Source organism: Amblyomma maculatum, unplaced genomic scaffold (assembly GCF_055883805.1).
Source record: "Amblyomma maculatum isolate TAMU_Amacu unplaced genomic scaffold, ASM5588380v1 scaffold_24, whole genome shotgun sequence".
NCBI lineage: Eukaryota > Metazoa > Arthropoda > Arachnida > Ixodida > Ixodidae > Amblyomma > Amblyomma maculatum.
The window spans coordinates 1462614-1481681 of record NW_028146749.1 but is presented as its reverse complement, the minus strand read 5'-3'; the positions used below and the strand labels follow the sequence as shown (position 1 = coordinate 1481681).

Sequence of the window (19068 nt, the reverse complement as noted above, 5' to 3'; positions counted from 1 at the left end):
GGGCTTCGTGCAATGTCGGGCGAGGGCGATCGTCTTCCGGCAGCGGCTCCTCGGTCTCCTAGTTCGCACCAGATGCCAGCATGTCGGCAACAATTTCCGAGTCCAACGGGCTCGCTGTCACGGCTACATTGTCGTCAACAGTGAGAAAATCCTATAGGGCAACTTCTTCGGGCACAGCGTCCGGAACATCAGCGAGTTCTCCCCACAGCGTGGCAACATCGCTGTTATCTTGCAGTGCGCGCTTCACTACCAGCTTCTGCATCCTCTTGACATAGTCCAGCATGGTGGAAGCAGTTGCGGATTGTGGATTGCTTCACGTCTTGCCAGGCACGGTTAATCATTTCTATTGCGGCCAGCAAATTAATCTTGAGCTCGTCGTTAACCCACAATTTCGCCAACAGCCGCTCATAACGCGTTTCCTGTAGCCCAGCTAGAAAGCGCAGATGATCCCCTGATCGAGGGGCTGCAAAACCGCTGTTGCATTCGGTGGCAGGAAACAAAGCTCGATGTTCTTCAGCGTGACGCCGCAGTGGTGCGCAGAAGTTATCGAGGAGGAGGCAAATCTTGCGCCCGCTCATTGCAAGTTCCTCGTCCCAGCCACGCAGCCACGCTTCGAACAACGTTCTGGTCATCCAGGCCTTAGAATTTGAGTTGTATGTGACTGGGAGTGAAGTGCATCCTCGCAGGCACATAGGCGACTTGAACTTGCCTATGACAAGCGGCCGCAGCTTTTGTCGTAAGAAGAACGGTGACTCGGGCCTTATTCAATTTACCGCCATGGCACTTCTCATTTTTTACCGCCAAGGTTCTGCTCGGCAGCAGTTAATTGCCAAAACAAGGCAGTCTCGTCGGTGTTAAAAATATTACACGGTTCGTATCTCTCCGTGACAGCACGCCACACGTCTTGCACCCACTTCTCAGCACTCTCAGCATCCACTGCTTGGCTTTCACCTGCAACCACCTTTCCAGTGATGGAGTAGCGGTCTTTAAATCGTTGGAGCCAACAACTGCCCGCCGTAAACCCCTCGACGTCCAGGACGAAGGCAAAATTTTTTGCCTTCTGTTGCCGCATGGGGCCAGAGACAGGCAGATTTCGCGCGCGAACGTCCAAGAACCATTGGTACAGCGCTTTCTCTACTTGGTCGTAAGCCAGCTTGCGGTGGCGAAAGCCATCACCATTTGGTCATTCCTGTGCATTGCCTCTGATGGCCGACTGGTTTTTCAAAATGGTGCTCCGCGGAATTTTGAAATGCGCGGCAACGTTGGTCAGACTCTTTTCCGCCGCGGCCAACGCAGCGAATTATCTCGACGTATGCGCTGTGTGAGACCTTGGGGAACGGAGCCGTCGCCAATCCCCCCTCCCATCTGACATCGGCATGTGGTAGAAGTATTACGGCCCGGCGGCATGGGCTGCCCGGAGAGTACTCGGAGCCGGCACAAAGGCCCGCCCATTGGCGGGCGTTTGGCGATCGATCGCGCGCGCTGAGTTCGCTATATGCGATGCGTAGTTCGTTATGAAAAATACATTTTATATGCATAATGCTAGCGGAAATTCGAGTGTTCAATATAAAACATAATTCGCTCTATCCAAGTTCTTTATATTCGGGTTTGACTGTATTTTTAAAAACTGGAGGGGTTATCTGGAACGCATTATAGTGTGAAATCTACGGAAGCTGCAGTTACAGCTAAACGTAAGGTGCCCTCTGGGAGCTGCAGTGTCAAATGGCGAAAGTTTAACCGTGGCCTCCGAAATCAGCTCCGGTGCAACGGCGCTCTTGATCGTGGAGGCCACGAGTCTGCTGCATCATCTGGGACCCATCGCATCAAATGACTTATGTTTTATCCTACGTAGAACTGGTTATAACGAGCAAAAGCACCCGCCACAGTCGTTTAATGGTTCAGATGCTCCACCTCTGAAAAACCTGTACCTGAATTCAAACCAGACTAGTTCTAATCCGCTTTATAGTGTGAAAGCACAAGAGGTAAAGGTCAATCCACTCTCTCTTATCTGGCAAGCTTGACAGACCTGTAGTAAAGACTTACACATTAACAAAGCTATGCCAGACTTGGTTTGAACTGCCTGTGTGAGGTCATGTGGTTGTGACCTCACAAAAATAGCTTAGTCAATTAGAGTGACGGCACAAACAAGATCAGCAGACAAGATTCTTAGTTGGTAGTGATGAGTGTACAAGTGCTTTTGGCCAGAAACAGCACAGCCTTGGCCAATTGACGGCCTCTAAGCTGTTAACAGCTTGATCTCTTTCCGGTTTCTCGTGAAAAGCACAACTTGCATCGGTTTCGGAAATCAGCTAATCAACGATTTATGGTCGGCCACTTCGAGAACCATAGCGCCCCAACAAAACTCATCAACAGTGTTAATGAAATCTTCAGATGTAACATTCGGAGGAAGCATCAGTTAAGGCGGTGACAAGGCCAATGTACTTCTGATCATTCTTCACGGTGCTTTTAGAGTGGATGTCTTCCAATCTTTTTGACACAATGCTGAGCGAAGCACTAAAAGTCTGCTTTCATGTCCTTTTCCTGTGCCCACTCTCAGCCGTACTGTCTCTATGGTCGCCTTGAGCAAAACTGCCTTGCGCACGGCTCAGTACAGGCTTGGCAAGGCAACTATCTGATCACGTGGTGGCCACATGCATATCAGCTGTTGATGCTAGTTTTCTGTCGCTGCGTCTAGATGGCACGGCATGCAATTTAAACACGGTTTGGCGGTGGGCAATTCAAATGACCGTAATATTGACTTTTTGAACATTTTTTCCGGCTCTTTTAGATATTTTTTGCCCTCTGATTGCAAAAGACTGCTTCTGTATAACTGATAAAGTGTAAAATTATATTTTTTTTTTTCTGCTATACACATAGAACTCTTGCAGAAATAAAGCATGCAGCGACCAAACTTTGCCTTTTATCCGATAATTCACTATATATCCGTGTTCACTATAACAAGGTTAGCTTGCACATGCTTATCTTCATCTCCAGGTCTGTGTGCATTTCCACGATAGCACTCACAACATGCATTCTACAGATAACCAACATTATTGCCAAAACAAACATACTCCCTCTTGCTCTGTATCCCCGATCCCCAAGTAGTTATCAGTAGTTACCATTAAGTATATGTGGAGGATAGTACAGTAAGAAGCATGGTTGCTACCATTTAGGATGACACAAATTTGTGAAATTTCTTGGCCAGAAAAATGCTGCCGCGATTTTGACGATGTTGCAGGGTATACACCCCGAGTAGCAAGTGGTGGCAGGCATCGATGTGCTTCTGCATTACAATTCCATTTGTTTTGGATGATACATATTATCTTTTGCAATCCTGCCAGATCTGTGCCACTAAGGTTCCACTGTACGCATTATCCCTCTTTTGCAGTTTGCCCTTCAATTTCAATCCATGTAGCAAAATGCCTTTTTTTTTTTTTAAGGCTTGTGCAATAATTCGAAAGTTTCAAATATTGAAGCGAACACAGTATTTGATTCTGGCTTCAAACTAAGTGGCAATTATTGGAAACCTCAAAGATTTTTAAAGTATTTCAATGTTCTAGAATTGAGCAAAATAAATATAAAAGCCGATCATCATACGTTTGCTCAGACACCGCCGTAAAATTGCACCACTCAAGATATCAGCACACATCACATATGCACACGGCATGGCAGCCATGTTTTAAAACTAAGCCTTCGACAACCGATGAGGCACAAAGCCAAGATGCGAAAGTGCACGCTATGGCAGAAACCGCACTACATTGGCCTCACAGAAGGCGCAAGAGACGAAGGTGATGAAGACAAGAATGCAGAGCTATATGACTATGATATAGTCATATGGTACAATAAGGTAGAACTGTGCCTCAAGGAATTATGCAAACATCTTTTGGCAAAACTGCCTCTGTCTTTTGCTACTTCGTTTCCAGTGATGAACTACTTATAAGCATTGATTTAAAAATATCTGCTTTGCTTCAATACTATCTGAACTAAACAGCTATTCACTTCGTGCTCGCTCCAAACTGATCATTCATTATTTACATGTTTACTTTTTTTCCAATAAGAAGAGAAGCACACCTTCATGCAGCACATATCCACACAGTCACACATCGCTCCCAGCTGAGTGAGATAACACAAAGTAAGCTTAGCATTAAAGCAGAAATCAGACCTTCTTAACACTTTCCATTTGAACCAGGCATTTCTTACACTTTTTTCATCAACAAAACGGGGTTCAGGCTATTTTCGTCAAGTTAAATATTACTTGGAGAGTGAGCGTCCCTCCCAGCCCCTTCACAAATATTACCTTTTCACTACAATGTGTGTGAGATAATAAAATAAAGAAATGTCCACCTTTTTAAAGTTAGGGTTAAGGATGATAACTCGGCGTGCATCCAGTTCCACCTCTCGATACTTCTGCAGTTGAAAAGCGCTCAGTGCCCGGTTGCTGTACAACAAATGGTTGTAACGCCTGCCGGCAGAAAGAAAGAATAAGCTGCAAGTCACCAAAACAGGCTACAACAGATAAAAGGCAAAAACATCACAGCACCTCAACAAGATGACACATGAAACTGCGATTAAACTGCCACCCAGCAAGGGTGTCATGACTATGCGTGACTGAAGTTGCATGTGCATGTGCAATGTGAAGCATGTACACTTAAGGAATAAATATAGGGTTGCCCAGCCCATACTGCCAAAAGCACAATGGGCTTATGTGTGACTGTCACCACTATGTCGTGACAGTCTAATCTCAGGCCAGATGCGAAAAAAGCCAACAGTAACTGAAATAAAGGAACGTTAAGGGAGTCAACAGCCACTGATGCAAAGGAAAGCGTGTATGTACATTGCCAAATGTGTGAAGTAATGTGTAATTATGAAAATGATTAAAAAGAAAAAAAAAACACCTCTCCGGTCAGATCCAAAGCTATCACCTCTGAATTTCGCGTCTGGTGTCCTACCACTGAGCTACGGCGACGTCTGTTAGTCTTTCATTTTGTAAGGTATTCATGCAGCACGTAACTTATTCTTGAGAGTATTCGCCAGCGTCGCCTTCCTCCATGGTGTAAGAGGGTTGTTACAGCCTGCCGCCCTTCCCCTTAGATCACCTTCTATGTGGAACTCACAGGAACGTCACTATGCAGGGGGGTGGCAGTGGTAAACACTCTCAAGAATAGATTACAAGCAACATAAACACCAAAGAAAGTAAGATTCAAAAGCTGTCGCCGCAGCTCAGTAGTAGAGCACCAGATGTATTAGTGGTTGTTGGCTCCTTTCTTATGTACCTCGTAATGAAGCCCCTCATTGTCCCTGAATTTGTTTGTGAACAACAAAAAAAAAAGCATCTTCATAATAGCCATGAATCACACATCACACCGTAAAACTCGTTTGCAGTCTTTTCATGTGATACCCTATTTCAGCACAAGTACTCAGTTCTTGATCCGGCGATCCCTGTGAATTTGCTGCCCCATGTTGGTGCAACTTGCTGTAGGTTTAGTGACAAGCATCTGCTAAATTTTGGTAGGGCTGCCTCCATCTAGTGGTCACAACTCATGACACAGGCCTGGAGCTCAGCAAAGCAGGCAAAAGCCACACACGCACATGTAGTTCAGGAAGATGCAAAATCATGCCAGCCTCATCATAAAGCGACATAATGCACAGATTTTTTAATATGACAGACTGATATTTAAGTGCGAGCATTGGTAATACATATATTATGATGAGGCTACCCAAAAGTTATAGATATTGCCTCTGCCCGTGCCAGCATTGGTAATATAGTGTAAACCATTCATTTTCAGCTAAATTCCCTTTCACAAACATCTTATTTATAAGTGAATGAAAAACAGGCTACTAAGTCCGCTGCACGCTTAGATTAGCATACCGTGCAGATGCCCACCGCGAAAATTAGAGTGACCGCTGCCGCGGAACTGCGCATACACTTATGATGCTCGTTAAGGTAGTCGCGCTAACCTCCACAATTACGCTACACGCGGTATGCAGAATTTCACTTGACTCTTCTTCTTTCCCACAGAGAATGCGAGGTGTCTTGGAACGAGACCTTTTGGTTGGTAAACAAGTCTCGCGGTGAAGCTGACAGTATTTAGTGCACTGTTGAGGCAGCCCACAACATTGTGTAGCTCCGTTTTGCTAGGGTGGGAGCGCTTTGTCACCACGAAATATCTCCTCTCACAAATCGTTCAGCGCACGTCCCAAAAAGCCAGCAGAGTGTCTGTTCAAGCGGCACGCTGGCGTTTCAGTTAGCCGCCGTGAGAGAAATGCAGTGCTGCTGTCATGCGACCAAACTTGAACGAAGACACTATCACAATGAGCAAGAACCCCTCACTCTTTTACGAAAAGAGCGATATGTGAGTGAAAGAAAGCATTTAAGATGCCATGGCAAGAAAACGTGATGCAACCCAGATGCATGGAAAGGAGAAAAGCAAAAGAAGGAAAAAAGTGGCTGCTGCGTAATCTTGTGCAAGATGGGAGCAATGCGTGGAGACTGAAGAAACGAGCAGAAAGCACGCCTGGAGCGTACACTTGTGTTGCGCCCTAAACACATGGTGCGATGTACTCTGCTGTGCAGGGAAGTGCACTCGCTGTTCCGCGCTGTCGCCAAGCAGACTTGAAAACTGCGCATTACAGACATTTCGCTTCACATGACCATATAAACCAGTATGACTTTACATCAAGTCCCATAGGGGGCAGACCACTGGCCAGCAAAAACTGCAAGATAACAGGCTCCTCACTATAATCTGTTACGTTGTAAGTGGTCTCCACTGTATCTTAGTAATACCAAGAAATCATAGTGGTGGTATCCTGCGAAAGCAGTGAATAAAAGTAATGCGTAAGCCGCCGTGCAGACAGCACAAAGAGTGCTTGGCGTGGGCCTTTTAAACATTTCAAGACACCTTTAAATTTTTCATACGCCTAATAAAGCATCCATTTCTGTGTTATTTTCCAAAACGAGCAAGCCCAATTCTTTTCACCTTTAAATTCTTTGCCCTTCTCAGGAAGCTCCTTTTTTGTGTTATTTTCCAAAAAAGAGCTAGCCCAAGTCTTTATACTTAGCTGAATTCACCAACTAACTGAGCTTTATACCAGAACAATGCAGGCACCAAGAAGACTGATCCCCTAGCACTCCACTACAATCTATGGCCCAAGTTAAAGGTACTGATACACAAAACACAGCATATCCATATGCAAGAAAATCTGCTCCAGTGAGCATGCAATGGCTGCAGTAGTAACACAGATGAGGTGCAGAAACCTGTGGACAAACAAGCCACCTATAACCGTACATTTAAGATGACTCAGTTGTCTAGTCTGCCAAGATTGATCAAAAAATAAAAGCAATGCTCATCAACCTTGAATTTTCAATATGGTAAACGTGGCACCTTCTCGTGAGCCACGTGTCTTAAGCAGTCCCAGACCAGACTGCAAGAACAGCACTCAGAGATGCCACAGACAGTTTGAAATGAATAGAGATGTGTTCATAAGCCACTTATGATGCTTAATTTGCCACTGCCATGTGTAATTGAGCAAACCAAGCGTGCTAGCCAACCCCCGTTAAAAATATCACACATGCATGACATAGAAGCAAAATTAACGACAAAATCAATTATCTGAAAACGCAGCTCCTGAACTTGGCCCATTTTCTTTAGATTTGCAAGCTGCTACTCAAACTAGTGAATGGGAGTTACAGTGTTATGTTTCTGTTAAACAGGACCATACTGCTAAGCTTTATTTTTAACCTATCACCGTGAAAAATGTAGGCATATCTGCAATCCTTGTACAGTGCATGCAAAAATTTACCAGCCTTATACGTTTTTTGTCCTTACTGCCTGCAATAGCATACACTTTTTTCAGGAACTGCCCTTGAATAGCAGTTCCAGAAATGTGCCATGAAGGCCTTCATCAGTGTGCTTTAAGGAAACCATCTTATGGCGTAGCAATGCTGTAAATCTACTACACCTGTACTGTTAACTGAAGAATGTAATTCCAAATTTTCTCCTCCAACTACACCTGAAGGCTAAATAATAGGTGCAATTAAGCCTAGATTTGCTATTTTAAGTCAAACTAACATTTACAACACAGAAAACTACTATAGAGAAAGGTTCTAGCACGCCATCTTGCACTCAGGAAGAGGAAACAAAAAAAAATAAAATAAAGCTCGACAAATTCATCTGCAGGCCTACACTTTCCATCAATAACAAAATACACCACGAAGAGCTTAATAAGTTTAAACACTTACATTTCTGCGATTGCCTTGGTGTAGTACTCACATGCCGCTTCGAACGATTTTTCCTTATACTTTTGATTTCCAAACTTTTTAAGCTCATCTCCTCGGCTTCCCTACAACAACAGTAAATGAGGTATTCATAGTGTGAATCCTTCACAAGTCGCCTTTAAGGCAACTAGAGAATTTGAATACATTGCAATAATTGTGTATTACCTCTCCATTTTTTTCGCAGTCTCGCTTTATGTATGCCAGTATCGTGTCGAGGGCACCGTGGCAATGGGCGATCGCTGTTGGAGAGAAGTAGGTAGTCTTAAATAAATTGCGAATTGTGGTTTCCAACGTCCAAAAGCAACACACATATTAGGCTGTGAGGGATGGAGTACTAGAGCGCCCTCGATTACCGTACTTACCCGATTCTAATGTGCACCTTTTCTCCGAAAAATAAACCATCAAGTAGCATGCGCATTAGAATTGGGTACGAAATCGAAAGTGCACGAATTTTGTCGTGCCCTTCATCATTGTGATTTTAACATGGCGACAAAGCTGTTCGCATGCGTCAGCATCAACGCTGTTTGTTTTGTGGTATGAAAATCATTGAGCTTATGAATAGGACAGAGGCAACCGCAAATGTCCGCCACTTCCACTACAAGGCCAGTTTCTAAAAGGAGTCCTGAACGTTTGGGTTTTGCCAATAAGTGGGAAGGCAAGGATTTCAAGGGAAGGTAAGCTTAGCAGGGGGCAGCAGAAAATTAGGTGGGTGGATGAGATTAAGACGTTCACAGGGGTCAAGTGGATGCAGCTGGCACAGGACCGAGTAAACTGGAAGAAAATGGGAGAGGCCCTGCAGTGGGCATACAGTCAGGCTGATGATGGCAAGACAAAACATTTTTAAGCAAGCAAGTTCATTAATGAAGTAACAATTATGAAACATTCAGAGAACAGCTAATTCCAAATATGCCATTTACTGAAGTAAAACAAGTCTGTGTGCAGCTATGCATCACATTATGTTCGGTATGTCTTTCAGAACTTGCAGTATTTTCACACACACATTTCACACAAGCTACAAAGTAGGACTGGATTGGATTCTGTATGGGGCTGGTGAATGTTGCTAGGGCACGGCGCATGATAAAGGTGGGGAGCAGGGAGGGCACTTTGCTGCAGCAGCACGGAAATGCGAAATTAGCAGTGAAGTTACAGGAAGGGCTCATGCATAGTTTGGGGCACTTGCCCGGACTTCTAAGGTGTCCATTATGGAATGCATTAGCCTACTCTATTTGCCCTAGCTCCTCGTTTTCCTTGTGTATGGTGCGAAAGAAAAATTATCAATTGTGGCAACCGCAAGGAGAATGACTAGGGCTACCAACGTATATGCCTGCATCAGTCAGAGGTCACTACAGGGCCATCACTTTCCCTCAGTGCTGAGACACTGCAAATGTGCAAAGAGGCCTTGAGCTAGATGTGTCTCCAGCGGCTACCAGTATCTTAAAAACCTTCTTTCCTAATAAACACCATGGATAACTTAACCAACCTTGAGATTCAACTCTGCAATTACTTACACACTTTCAGAGCAATCATGAAACAGCCAATTATTTGTTCTTCTCTCAGGAATGAAATGGTCAGCTTTTTCCTAAAATGCAGAAAAGAAAGGCAGGGAAACATAGTGTTGCTATTCACATAATAAAAACAAATGAAGATTAAAAAAAAATAATAATAAAAAGGCATTGTAAACCGTGAACAAGACAGAAGTCTGCTTTCATTATCTGTCGTACACCACAAGAGGATCAAAATTCATCAGAGCAGAATGGGATACAAGAAATTATTTGGCATTCTTAAGCAGAAGCTTCATTCAACCCAAACAATGTGCAGGTTCAGACTCACCGGAATAGTCTAAAAAAGTCTGATGTCTCAACGAGTGACCTCACATTTTCGTAATACGTTTCTTTGTCAAATTCGTCGAGAAACACTTTGTACTTGTCAGCCATGCGAATAGAAGGATACGGTGAGCCATTCTCCTGTGCCTTGCACTGGTGAAATCATAGCAAAGCAGAGGCTTTAGAGGCAAGCACAAAATGAGAATTTGTGTCAAGCCGCATTCATAAAACGAAGGCTACTTACAACCACCAGTACAAATGAAACATGATACGCTAGTGTGTCAAGAACAAGAATCGCTTCCCGAAATTCGGCATTGACGGTATCGTCGGCAAGCCTGGAAAAAAAAAAAAAAAAAGTGTGAATCCTGTGACAAAAAAAAATAATAATAAAAGCAACAACAAGGTACTGCAAAAATAGTGGCAACACTAACTTGGATGGATGATAGTAAATGCCAGAACTTCTTGCCCATATTTCACAATCTTTGCTGAAGAACGATACACCGAAAAGGTAAGGACCGAGACAAGCAACTCTGACGAGATGATCGTTCCAGTCTTCTGGATTCCCTGTGTAAAGACAAGAGCCTCTCCAAAACATGGCCCTTTACAGAAAGAAGGAATCGACCTAGTGCAACTGTAACTTACCTAAAGTGTATAGCAATGATTTAGCCTCCTGTAAGCACACACAAGAAGAAAACATTGATTTCAGATGGTTAAGAAACAGTGCAATGAGGCACAGCACATAAAAGAAATCCACTCTCTCATAGCACCGAAAGCTAGCAAGACATGTTGCCATGACCGGTGATTCTGTCTGACATTTAAGAGGCATATTCAACACAGCACCAGCCCAAAATGCTCAAAGTACATACAATTGCTTCCTCCCTGATAATAAACTGAACTTAGTGCACTTACAAAGCAAAGGCCTGGCATGTAAACAATATTTCACAGCAATTTGCAAACAAACTGGCATCAAAACCGGTAAAATGTGACTGGCCACAGAGTACCTTGCTTTTAATGTGAATCATCCTAAGTCACTACATAACAGTTAGCCAGGAAGTTTATTCAAGTGTAGCCGACCAGTGAAGTACAAGTTCCACAGTGTTTTGACTAAAAATAATTTTAAAAAATAAGAAGGTTACGCCTGTGCACCTCAAGGGCAGAAGAACTCTGGGTGTTGGAGCCAAGGAAGCGCATACTTTCCTGCGGAAGCTGGCTCCAGTCCCCGCACCACATGCCTGGGATGTTGTCTTCAGTATTGGAGCAAGAAAAAAGAAATGCAAACAGATGTTAGGCACAAAGAATGCTTCATTGCACAAGGCCTCAACTACTCAAGCTGGCTTATGAGAATGCACTTTCCACAGCCAAATAAGCATTTTTCACAGACAAGAGCACACGGACACATGCACAAAGCTGCTGGTGAGTAGAAATAAGGCTAAGCAGTGCAACATATGCAGTAATTTATGATGCATATTCAAGAATCAAAATAGAAAATCTTTCCGTCACTGCAAAGGTTCCAGTTGCAGTGGGAATGGTTTTCGGCAATATTGATAAAGAATGTGCATAATCAGGCACTGAGCGAGTGCTTTCATTTATGTGTTTTATGGACATTACATAGGGAAGCTGAGGGAGCACATTTGGTTATGCACAAGAAATCAGCCACTTGTCAAAGCAAGTGGAATGTATTAGCAAGCTTACCTGCGGTGGAAAGACTGCTCTCTTTGCACAGTGTTCGAACTCAAAAATGCAAGCTCAGAACGGAATAGGTTTACAGTGGGCATACGATGCATCACCATTCGACAAACCACGCGCCTTTTGTAACAGCCATTCGCAATTGATAAGCAGTACCCACGCTAAGCTCAAAAAAAAAAAAAAAAAGTATAAATACTGGCTAGAAATGGTGCATCTTTGGAATGTTCTCAGTTTAAAAACTAACCGCCTGCTTTCAACGCAATAATTCATCTTGACCAAAGGGGCCATCACATCATACTGCGACGATCACCTATGTTAAATCATGCTCTTTAAAATGCATGCACACCAGAATTTATGGCTCAGAAGATGGCATACGATAATAGAGCCAACTATTCCACGACTATTATCTAATGCTTATGCTGCATGCCGTGGACGCGGGATACGGCTTTGCGCAAGTGTGGCACCGTCAATCAAAGTAACAGTGCTATTGACAACGTATTTACGTAATTGAACCCTAATCATTATAAACTGTAAAAGAAGAGACATCTGGGCGAGTTGGTATGGTGACATGATAGAAAAACAGCGCAAAAGACGTGCACGGAGGAGAAGAACGGACAGGACAAGCGCTGTCATTATAAACACGTCATCGTAGCAAACCATGTGAAAAATACACTGAAAACAACTACCGCGAAGTCTTGATTTAATTTTTTCTGGTCCTGGAAGATTGGGATCACTCACGGGGAGAACAGGCCACAATTTTTTTGTATATTCTGTTCAGTTACAAGACGTTCTCACCACTGTCAACACAACACGCACAATGAGTGGGATTGGAAACGTCAGCTTTAAACGCGGGAAAACGCCTTTCCAGCTCACTACAGACGAGGCTCTCGCTAAAATGCTCAACTGCGTAACTCAATAATACCTGCTGAAGTGACCCGTAAAAGTGTTAAAAACGTGCAAGAAAGAAATATACATAAATAAAATTACTTTTTTCTGCCTTCACACTAGCAAAAATAACAGAGAACGGTTTACAATGTACTGAAATTTGCTGTCAACGGCACAAAACGCGCCTATCAAATCTAATAAACATGCTTCCGCACTCCACACGCTGTCGAACGCTACTGTAGCTAAAACGAAAGTGCACATGCAGCAGCTAATAAAAACAGACAAATGCCAATTACTCTTGTCGCTGACAATCCCGCTTCTGAGAACACCTTTCATACGTGTTATTCTGGACACGTTTTCGGTTTCGTTCTTTTGTCTCTCGCTGTTGGGGTGTACTTCTTTAAATTAAAAGTATGTACACAATCGATCATTACAGAAATAATTCCACAGTGTAAAATAAAACGTATCGAGGCTCTTAAGTTACTGCATTCTTATACATCTCTGTCAAATTTCAAATTGGCGGTGTGTTTGAACCATTGAACTCCGTAGCGGAGAGCGAGCATCTGAGGTTTTCTGAGTCGCAGTACTTTTCGTTTGCTTATAAATTTATCTCCCTTCTTTCTTTCTTAACAAAGTGCTCCTTCGCCTTAGCGCTTCACTAAAATAAATTTATCAGGCAGGGAAATTCGCTTTTTCAGGGTCACGATCCCAAAATTTGTCTAGTATGTACTCGGAAGACGGCACCACGGCAATCAGCACTGTGTGGTCGCGAACGCATAGCCAAAAAGATATCCAGCAACTAGAGGCCCTTCCGATCTGCATACAGGATTACAGTTTGAGTCAAGGGTAGACTGCTTGCACACACAGCGGGTACTCACGCTGGTAGGTAGCTTTCAGTATACGAGCCGCACCTCTGGCGAGACGTATCCGGGCGAGTGGTTCCAGAGAACAGAGGCCACATCGACAATAATCTTTCTCGTCTTTCAGCACGCGCCTCGAGCTAACCACTGCGCGACACGTGGTTCCACACACAATCCTTTCAGAACGCGTACGTGTTGTCGGGGTCAAATTGTTTTTTTATGAGGAAAGAGTCGACGACAGCGTGATATTTGTAGAAGCAGAAAAAAAAAAAAAATTAGAGGGTCTCTTAGATGTCTCTTGCGGAAGCCTACCCTTCCTAACCTATAATTTGCCTCCCATCGTTAGCCTCTTGTCGGCATTCGTTGCAGTGCTACATATATATAATTATAACTGGTTTACAGGAAAGGAAAGGCACAGTATCTATCACACTTTCTCCGAGAAGTGTGTGTTTGGTCGGTACAATATCGCTCCTGTCGCGGCGTTCCCTACCGCGCGTTCAAGTGTGATTATAGGGACGCATCTCAGCCAATCAGAACGCCGCAGTAGCGGGACACACTTTGTCCACGGCAGCATGAGCCATTAAAGGCCTGCCTTGAAAAGCATTTACGAGGTTCATGTGGGACGCAGCCTAGCAAGGCCCTCTCACTGCCCTTGTGGTATGGGGCAGATCTCTGAAGACGAAGAAGGAAAAGAAAATGCACGGGCCTGCTACTGGCTCTGTAGCTGAGTCAACTCTGCTGCCTCATGCGGACAGAAGAGAAAATAGAGATTGGAGCGGATGCAAAACATTTATTTCGTCGCTCAAGCAGGTCTAAGGAGAGGCGTATTAGATGGCCGCTAGTCCATGGCTGGCGGCGACCTCATTAGCCCGCTCGACGGCCCGTAGTTGAATCTTCGGGTCCGAGCTGACCAGCACGGCATCCCACTGCTCAGGAGAAGGGGGCTGTATTAATCCACCGCAGGTGGATCATTTGAGCAGTTCGAGAATGTGATCGTATGTCGCTCTTTCACCGCATTTACTGCAGTTTGGGTTGTGCTGGCCTGGGGACATCAGGGTAGTGGTGGTGGTGGTTAAAACATTTATTGAATGTTTGATCAAATTTGACCAAAATTGGTGTCCAACCTAATTTGCGTATGGCGAATTCAGTGGTTACCTCCAAACTTAGGTGGGCCATTCCAAAATGTTAGCCCTCTCGACCCCCGAAGTTTAACCTCGTCCGAATTTGACCAAAATTGGTTTGATTTGTGGGGTTTAACTTCCAAAGCGACTCCGGCTATGAGAGATGCCGTAGTGGAGGACTCCGGAAATTTTAACCACCTCGGGTTCTTCAACCTGCACTCACATCGCAACGCACATGGGCGCCTTGCATTTCGCCTCCACCGAAATGCGGCCGCCGAGGCCGGGATTCGATCCCTCAACCTTGGGAACAGTAGTCGAGCGCCGTAACCACTGCTCCACTCCACCGGGATTGACCAAATTTGGTGTCCAGCCTAAATTGCGCATGACAAATTCAGTGGTGACCTCCAAACCTAGCTGGGTCATTCCTAAAATTTAGTCCTCTGGGCACCCTTAGTTTGACCTCGTCCGAATTTGACCAAAGTTGGTGCACGACCTTTTTGAGTATGAGAAATTCAGTTGTGACCTCCAAATTTAAGAGGGCCACCCCTGAAATTCGGCCCTCTGAATCCCAAAAATTTGACCTGGTCCGAATCTGACCGAAATTAGTGTTTATAACTTAATTTGAGTATGGCCAACTCTCTGGTGACTTCCATTTTAGGTGGGCCGCCTCCTTAAACATTTGGCGAGTTAACGGGCATCATGTCCATTTTCATTCCAGAGAGACAAAGGTTTGGGTACAGGCCACCTAAATTTGGAGGTCACCATTGAACTGGCCATACTCAAATTAGGCTACTAATTGGTCGAATTCGGACGAGGTCAAATTTACGTTTTTATTGTGCAGTTTGGATAAAAAAAGGCCTACGTGGTCCTTCCTTCGTGGCTTGTTGATAAAAAGTACTGCCATGCTACTCTATGCCGAGGAATGATTTTGGGAGAAACAGTGCCAGTAAAGACCAGTGTCTTAAGTGCAAAACACTGTATCTACAAAAATATGTTCTGTCCCAAATGCACGTTCCCTATGAAGCTTTTTGGCGTGAGGCAGCTAACCATAATTATTTTCATACCTGGCAGTGATATAGCTTAAATCCAGGTGAGGCTGCTGGCAGTGTGGTTCAGGTGTGAGGTGTTGCCTGCATAATAATATCGACTCAGATTGGCACGTGCCGTCATGTTCCCTATGGTTTGTTTCGAACATTTCTCACGTCTTCGTACTGACGTTTAACCATCTGGCCAAATTGCTTGCTATTTCCCTATGTAGACCATCACGCAATGCTTCCGCATGAACCTTGGCATTAATATGGAACCGAGCGCTCCTTAACTAGGTGTAATATCAACATACCATTGTTTTTTTAGGGAAGCAAGCACAAATCTAAACAGCGCGTTGGCACGCGACATTGAGAAAAATGTTCAAAGAAATAGATGCAATGTCCTAGAAAAGTTCTTCAACATGCGCATTAAAAGTCGATCACCACGAAGTTCCTTTCGTATAAATGTACGACCCGCTCGTGCACATCGCATGTGCAACTGAATGAATCTAGCACGAAGTAGCAAACGGAAAGATTTTACCTAATTACTCTTAATAGTCAATAACAAATCCAGATTCGCTTCATCAGAAAGTTTATGAGAGTTTCCAGCCATACAATTGCATGCCTCATCGACTTTCATGCGCTCGTCCTGGCAAGTTCAGAGTGCTCCCGGGGACTTCATGGCCTCTTATATACGTTTACTTTTTCTCTGCGTAGCGTGATTTTAATTCGTACAGCTTTCCGCGGCAGCGCGCGCTCAGCTTTTTCCTTTTTCTCTTTTTTTTTTCATGCGCGCCAGTCTGAAACAGCGCCCTCATTACTCCTCTATGATTGAATTACGTCGACCTGTCCGAAATCTAGCTGTCCCATTTCCGGATAGCTTCGTTGCTTCCTCGTAGAAGCCCATTTGCTCACTTTCATAGTTGCTCGTTTTTCATTCTTTTTATTCTGCTAGATCTGTGGTAATCGCAATCACTGTTTACCGAGCCGCTCAGGCATGGCGCACGCGACCTTTCGATGACGAGACTGCAGCGATCTCCCCCCCTGCGACTGGCCCTCCTCGTCTCGCTGAACGTCTCACCAAACTTGATGCAGGCAAAATAAAGAGTACATCCGCTAAGTGAGGACGCTCCAGGTGTTCTGGACGCTTACAAACACGTCCACTTCTTGTGGAGCTCGTGTCCTGCAACGGTTGCAGGTGTCTTGCTTCTCCTCTGTCGGTTTGTACAACGTACCTTGGTTCTGATGTTGGCTGTGCTACCACGCCATGTGATGCAGCTCCAGCGAGGATGAGCTCCGCTGTGCCTGGTGGTAAGCGCTCTCGGCTCCGTACCTTGTGCCGGGTGTCATACGATCGTTTTGCACAAGCTCTGTAGGCTTCATTATTTTGTCTGAATTCGCTGTCGTCCCACTTCGGGGCTAGCAGCTTCGAGGTGGTTGGTACTGTGGTGTTTAGACGACGACCCATTAAAAGTTCTCCTGGTGAAAACCCTTCCACGCTGGGTGTGGCCCTGTAGGCAAGCAGCACTTCGTGTATGCATTGGAAGACTTCCTCAAAAGCTGCTTTGCTGTCTGCACAGCCCTCTCAGCCATACCGTTTCTCTGCGGGTAGTAAGAGCTTGAGGTTGTGTGTGAGGCTCCCCAGTAATGCACTAGTTCTTTGAACTCTATGGGAACTGCGGCCCGTTGTCTGTGCGTATTGTCCGTGGAACACCGTACCGTGCAAACATTGGCTCCAAGACTAGGACTATGTTTTTTGTAGCTGTCCTCGGCAGCTGTTCTAGCTCGAAAAATCGGGAGTAGTAGTCTACTACTACAACATACTCTTTCCCCTCCAGCGTGAAGAGATCCATGCCGACTGTGTCCCAAGGGTGTGCTGGCAATGGTGTTAGAAGCAGGGGTTCTGTTTCTGGCTTTCTGTGCTCTCTGCAAGTTGGACACTTTTCCACGTAGTCTTCAATGTGCTTGCCTATGCCTGGCCTTCATATGCATTCTCTTGCCCTCGCTCGGCACCTCGTTGTGCCAAAGTGGCCTACATGGAGTTTTTCCAGAACCTCTACTCTGATGTCTGGCGGGATGATTATTCTGTCGCCTTTGAATAGCAGACCATCAACGAGCGAAATCTCACTATAGCCACCTCGACATACATTTTCAGGTAGGAAATGCTTTTCAAAAGCAGAGCACGTCCTCCCCTTTTTCGCCTATGGCGTAGAGCAATGTGTTGATTTGCGTCGTCTTGTCCTGTCCTGTCCTGTCAGACCGGAGATGAGTCGGTAGCGTTCCCACCTGCGGTGCCATCGTGTCCAATTTTCGGGCTTGCTGAAATCGAGCTTTGTCGGTAGTTCCACGGCGAGCGGGTTGAACGTCATTCTCGGAGTGCGAGCCGTTCGCGCCGCGAGTGTCTGGCATGACGCTGCGGCCGCTTACGTTGGGCTCGCTGTCCTTCTGGGTGTTATGCTGCGTTGGTTATCCCGCCGCTGGCACCATATGGTAGACGTAGCTGGTATAACAAGAAAAACTGTTTATTTATACATCAGTATGGCCATGTATGGCGCTCCAAGCAGAGGCAAAACACCTGAACTTGCAGAGAGCCAGATGCTCCGCCGCCCAAAGTACAGTGGTACAGCCAGTACAGCACTGTACCCAAAGTATGGCCCAAAGAAGGAAGGCTGGCGCGCTTTTCAGACAACGAGCATTTGCGCTTTGCGAGCCCTAGGCACCCTAGGCTGTCTTTCATGCGTCGGTCTGCTGCATATGCGGGCCATCATCCCGGCAAATGCAAACTCGGTGATATGCGGATTCAGTTCGTGGATTATAGCCTTAAATTCAAGGGCGCAGCCCTCGGTGCAGTCCTACTGACTGCGGTGAGTCGTACATACATGCCCGCGAACTCTAAGTAAAGCATTTGTCGTCTTTCTGCCATCGCCTTCCTTGCAGCTTCTTTAACGAGTTTTTGCATGGCAGCGCAAGCATGCGTTAGCCTCAATTATTGACGCGGCGTAATCACGCGACAGTCTCCGGGCGAAGGCGTGAGAAGACGAGGAGACTGCGTAATGGCGTCCACGATCTCGTTTCATTGCGCTTGGAACAACTCCATACCAGGTCATCCTCCAGTATCTCTCGATCGGCCCTTCGTCCAATTTCGCTGACGCCAACAATCTGCAAGTTTTACGAAAACATTCTCGCCACTCGCTTATCGTGGTGGTTGGAATCCTATGATTGTTATCCAGGATCCCAAATTGGCTTCCGCCCGCAAATAGGAACGGAGGACGGTCTTGCTACTTTGGCTGCTGACATGCTTCACCACTCTCCGCACAGTCATCTTGTTAGAACTGTGATCGCTACAGATATAACAAAGGCATATGATAACATCCTTCACTCAGCCATTCTTGC

At 45.2% G+C, this 19068-nt stretch overlaps 1 protein-coding gene across 1 annotated transcript in view; it reads right to left on the bottom strand.

Annotated features, from left to right (window-relative positions):
• LOC146170972 (uncharacterized) overlaps positions 1-17973 on the bottom strand; it is a 34719-nt gene extending 16746 nt beyond the window's left edge. Inside the window, exons 1-11 of the mRNA XM_084586618.1 lie at positions 17962-17973; positions 11791-11811; positions 11292-11342; positions 10741-10768; positions 10530-10662; positions 10343-10433; positions 10106-10251; positions 9784-9854; positions 8441-8514; positions 8240-8340; positions 4345-4462 (exon numbers count right to left, since the gene is read on the bottom strand). Of these exons, the coding sequence (XP_084442744.1) occupies positions 4345-4462; positions 8240-8340; positions 8441-8514; positions 9784-9854; positions 10106-10251; positions 10343-10433; positions 10530-10662; positions 10741-10768; positions 11292-11342; positions 11791-11811; positions 17962-17973 (846 nt within the window). The remainder of the gene's footprint in view (positions 1-4344; positions 4463-8239; positions 8341-8440; positions 8515-9783; positions 9855-10105; positions 10252-10342; positions 10434-10529; positions 10663-10740; positions 10769-11291; positions 11343-11790; positions 11812-17961) is intronic.
• Between the last annotated feature and the right edge of the window lie 1095 nt (positions 17974-19068).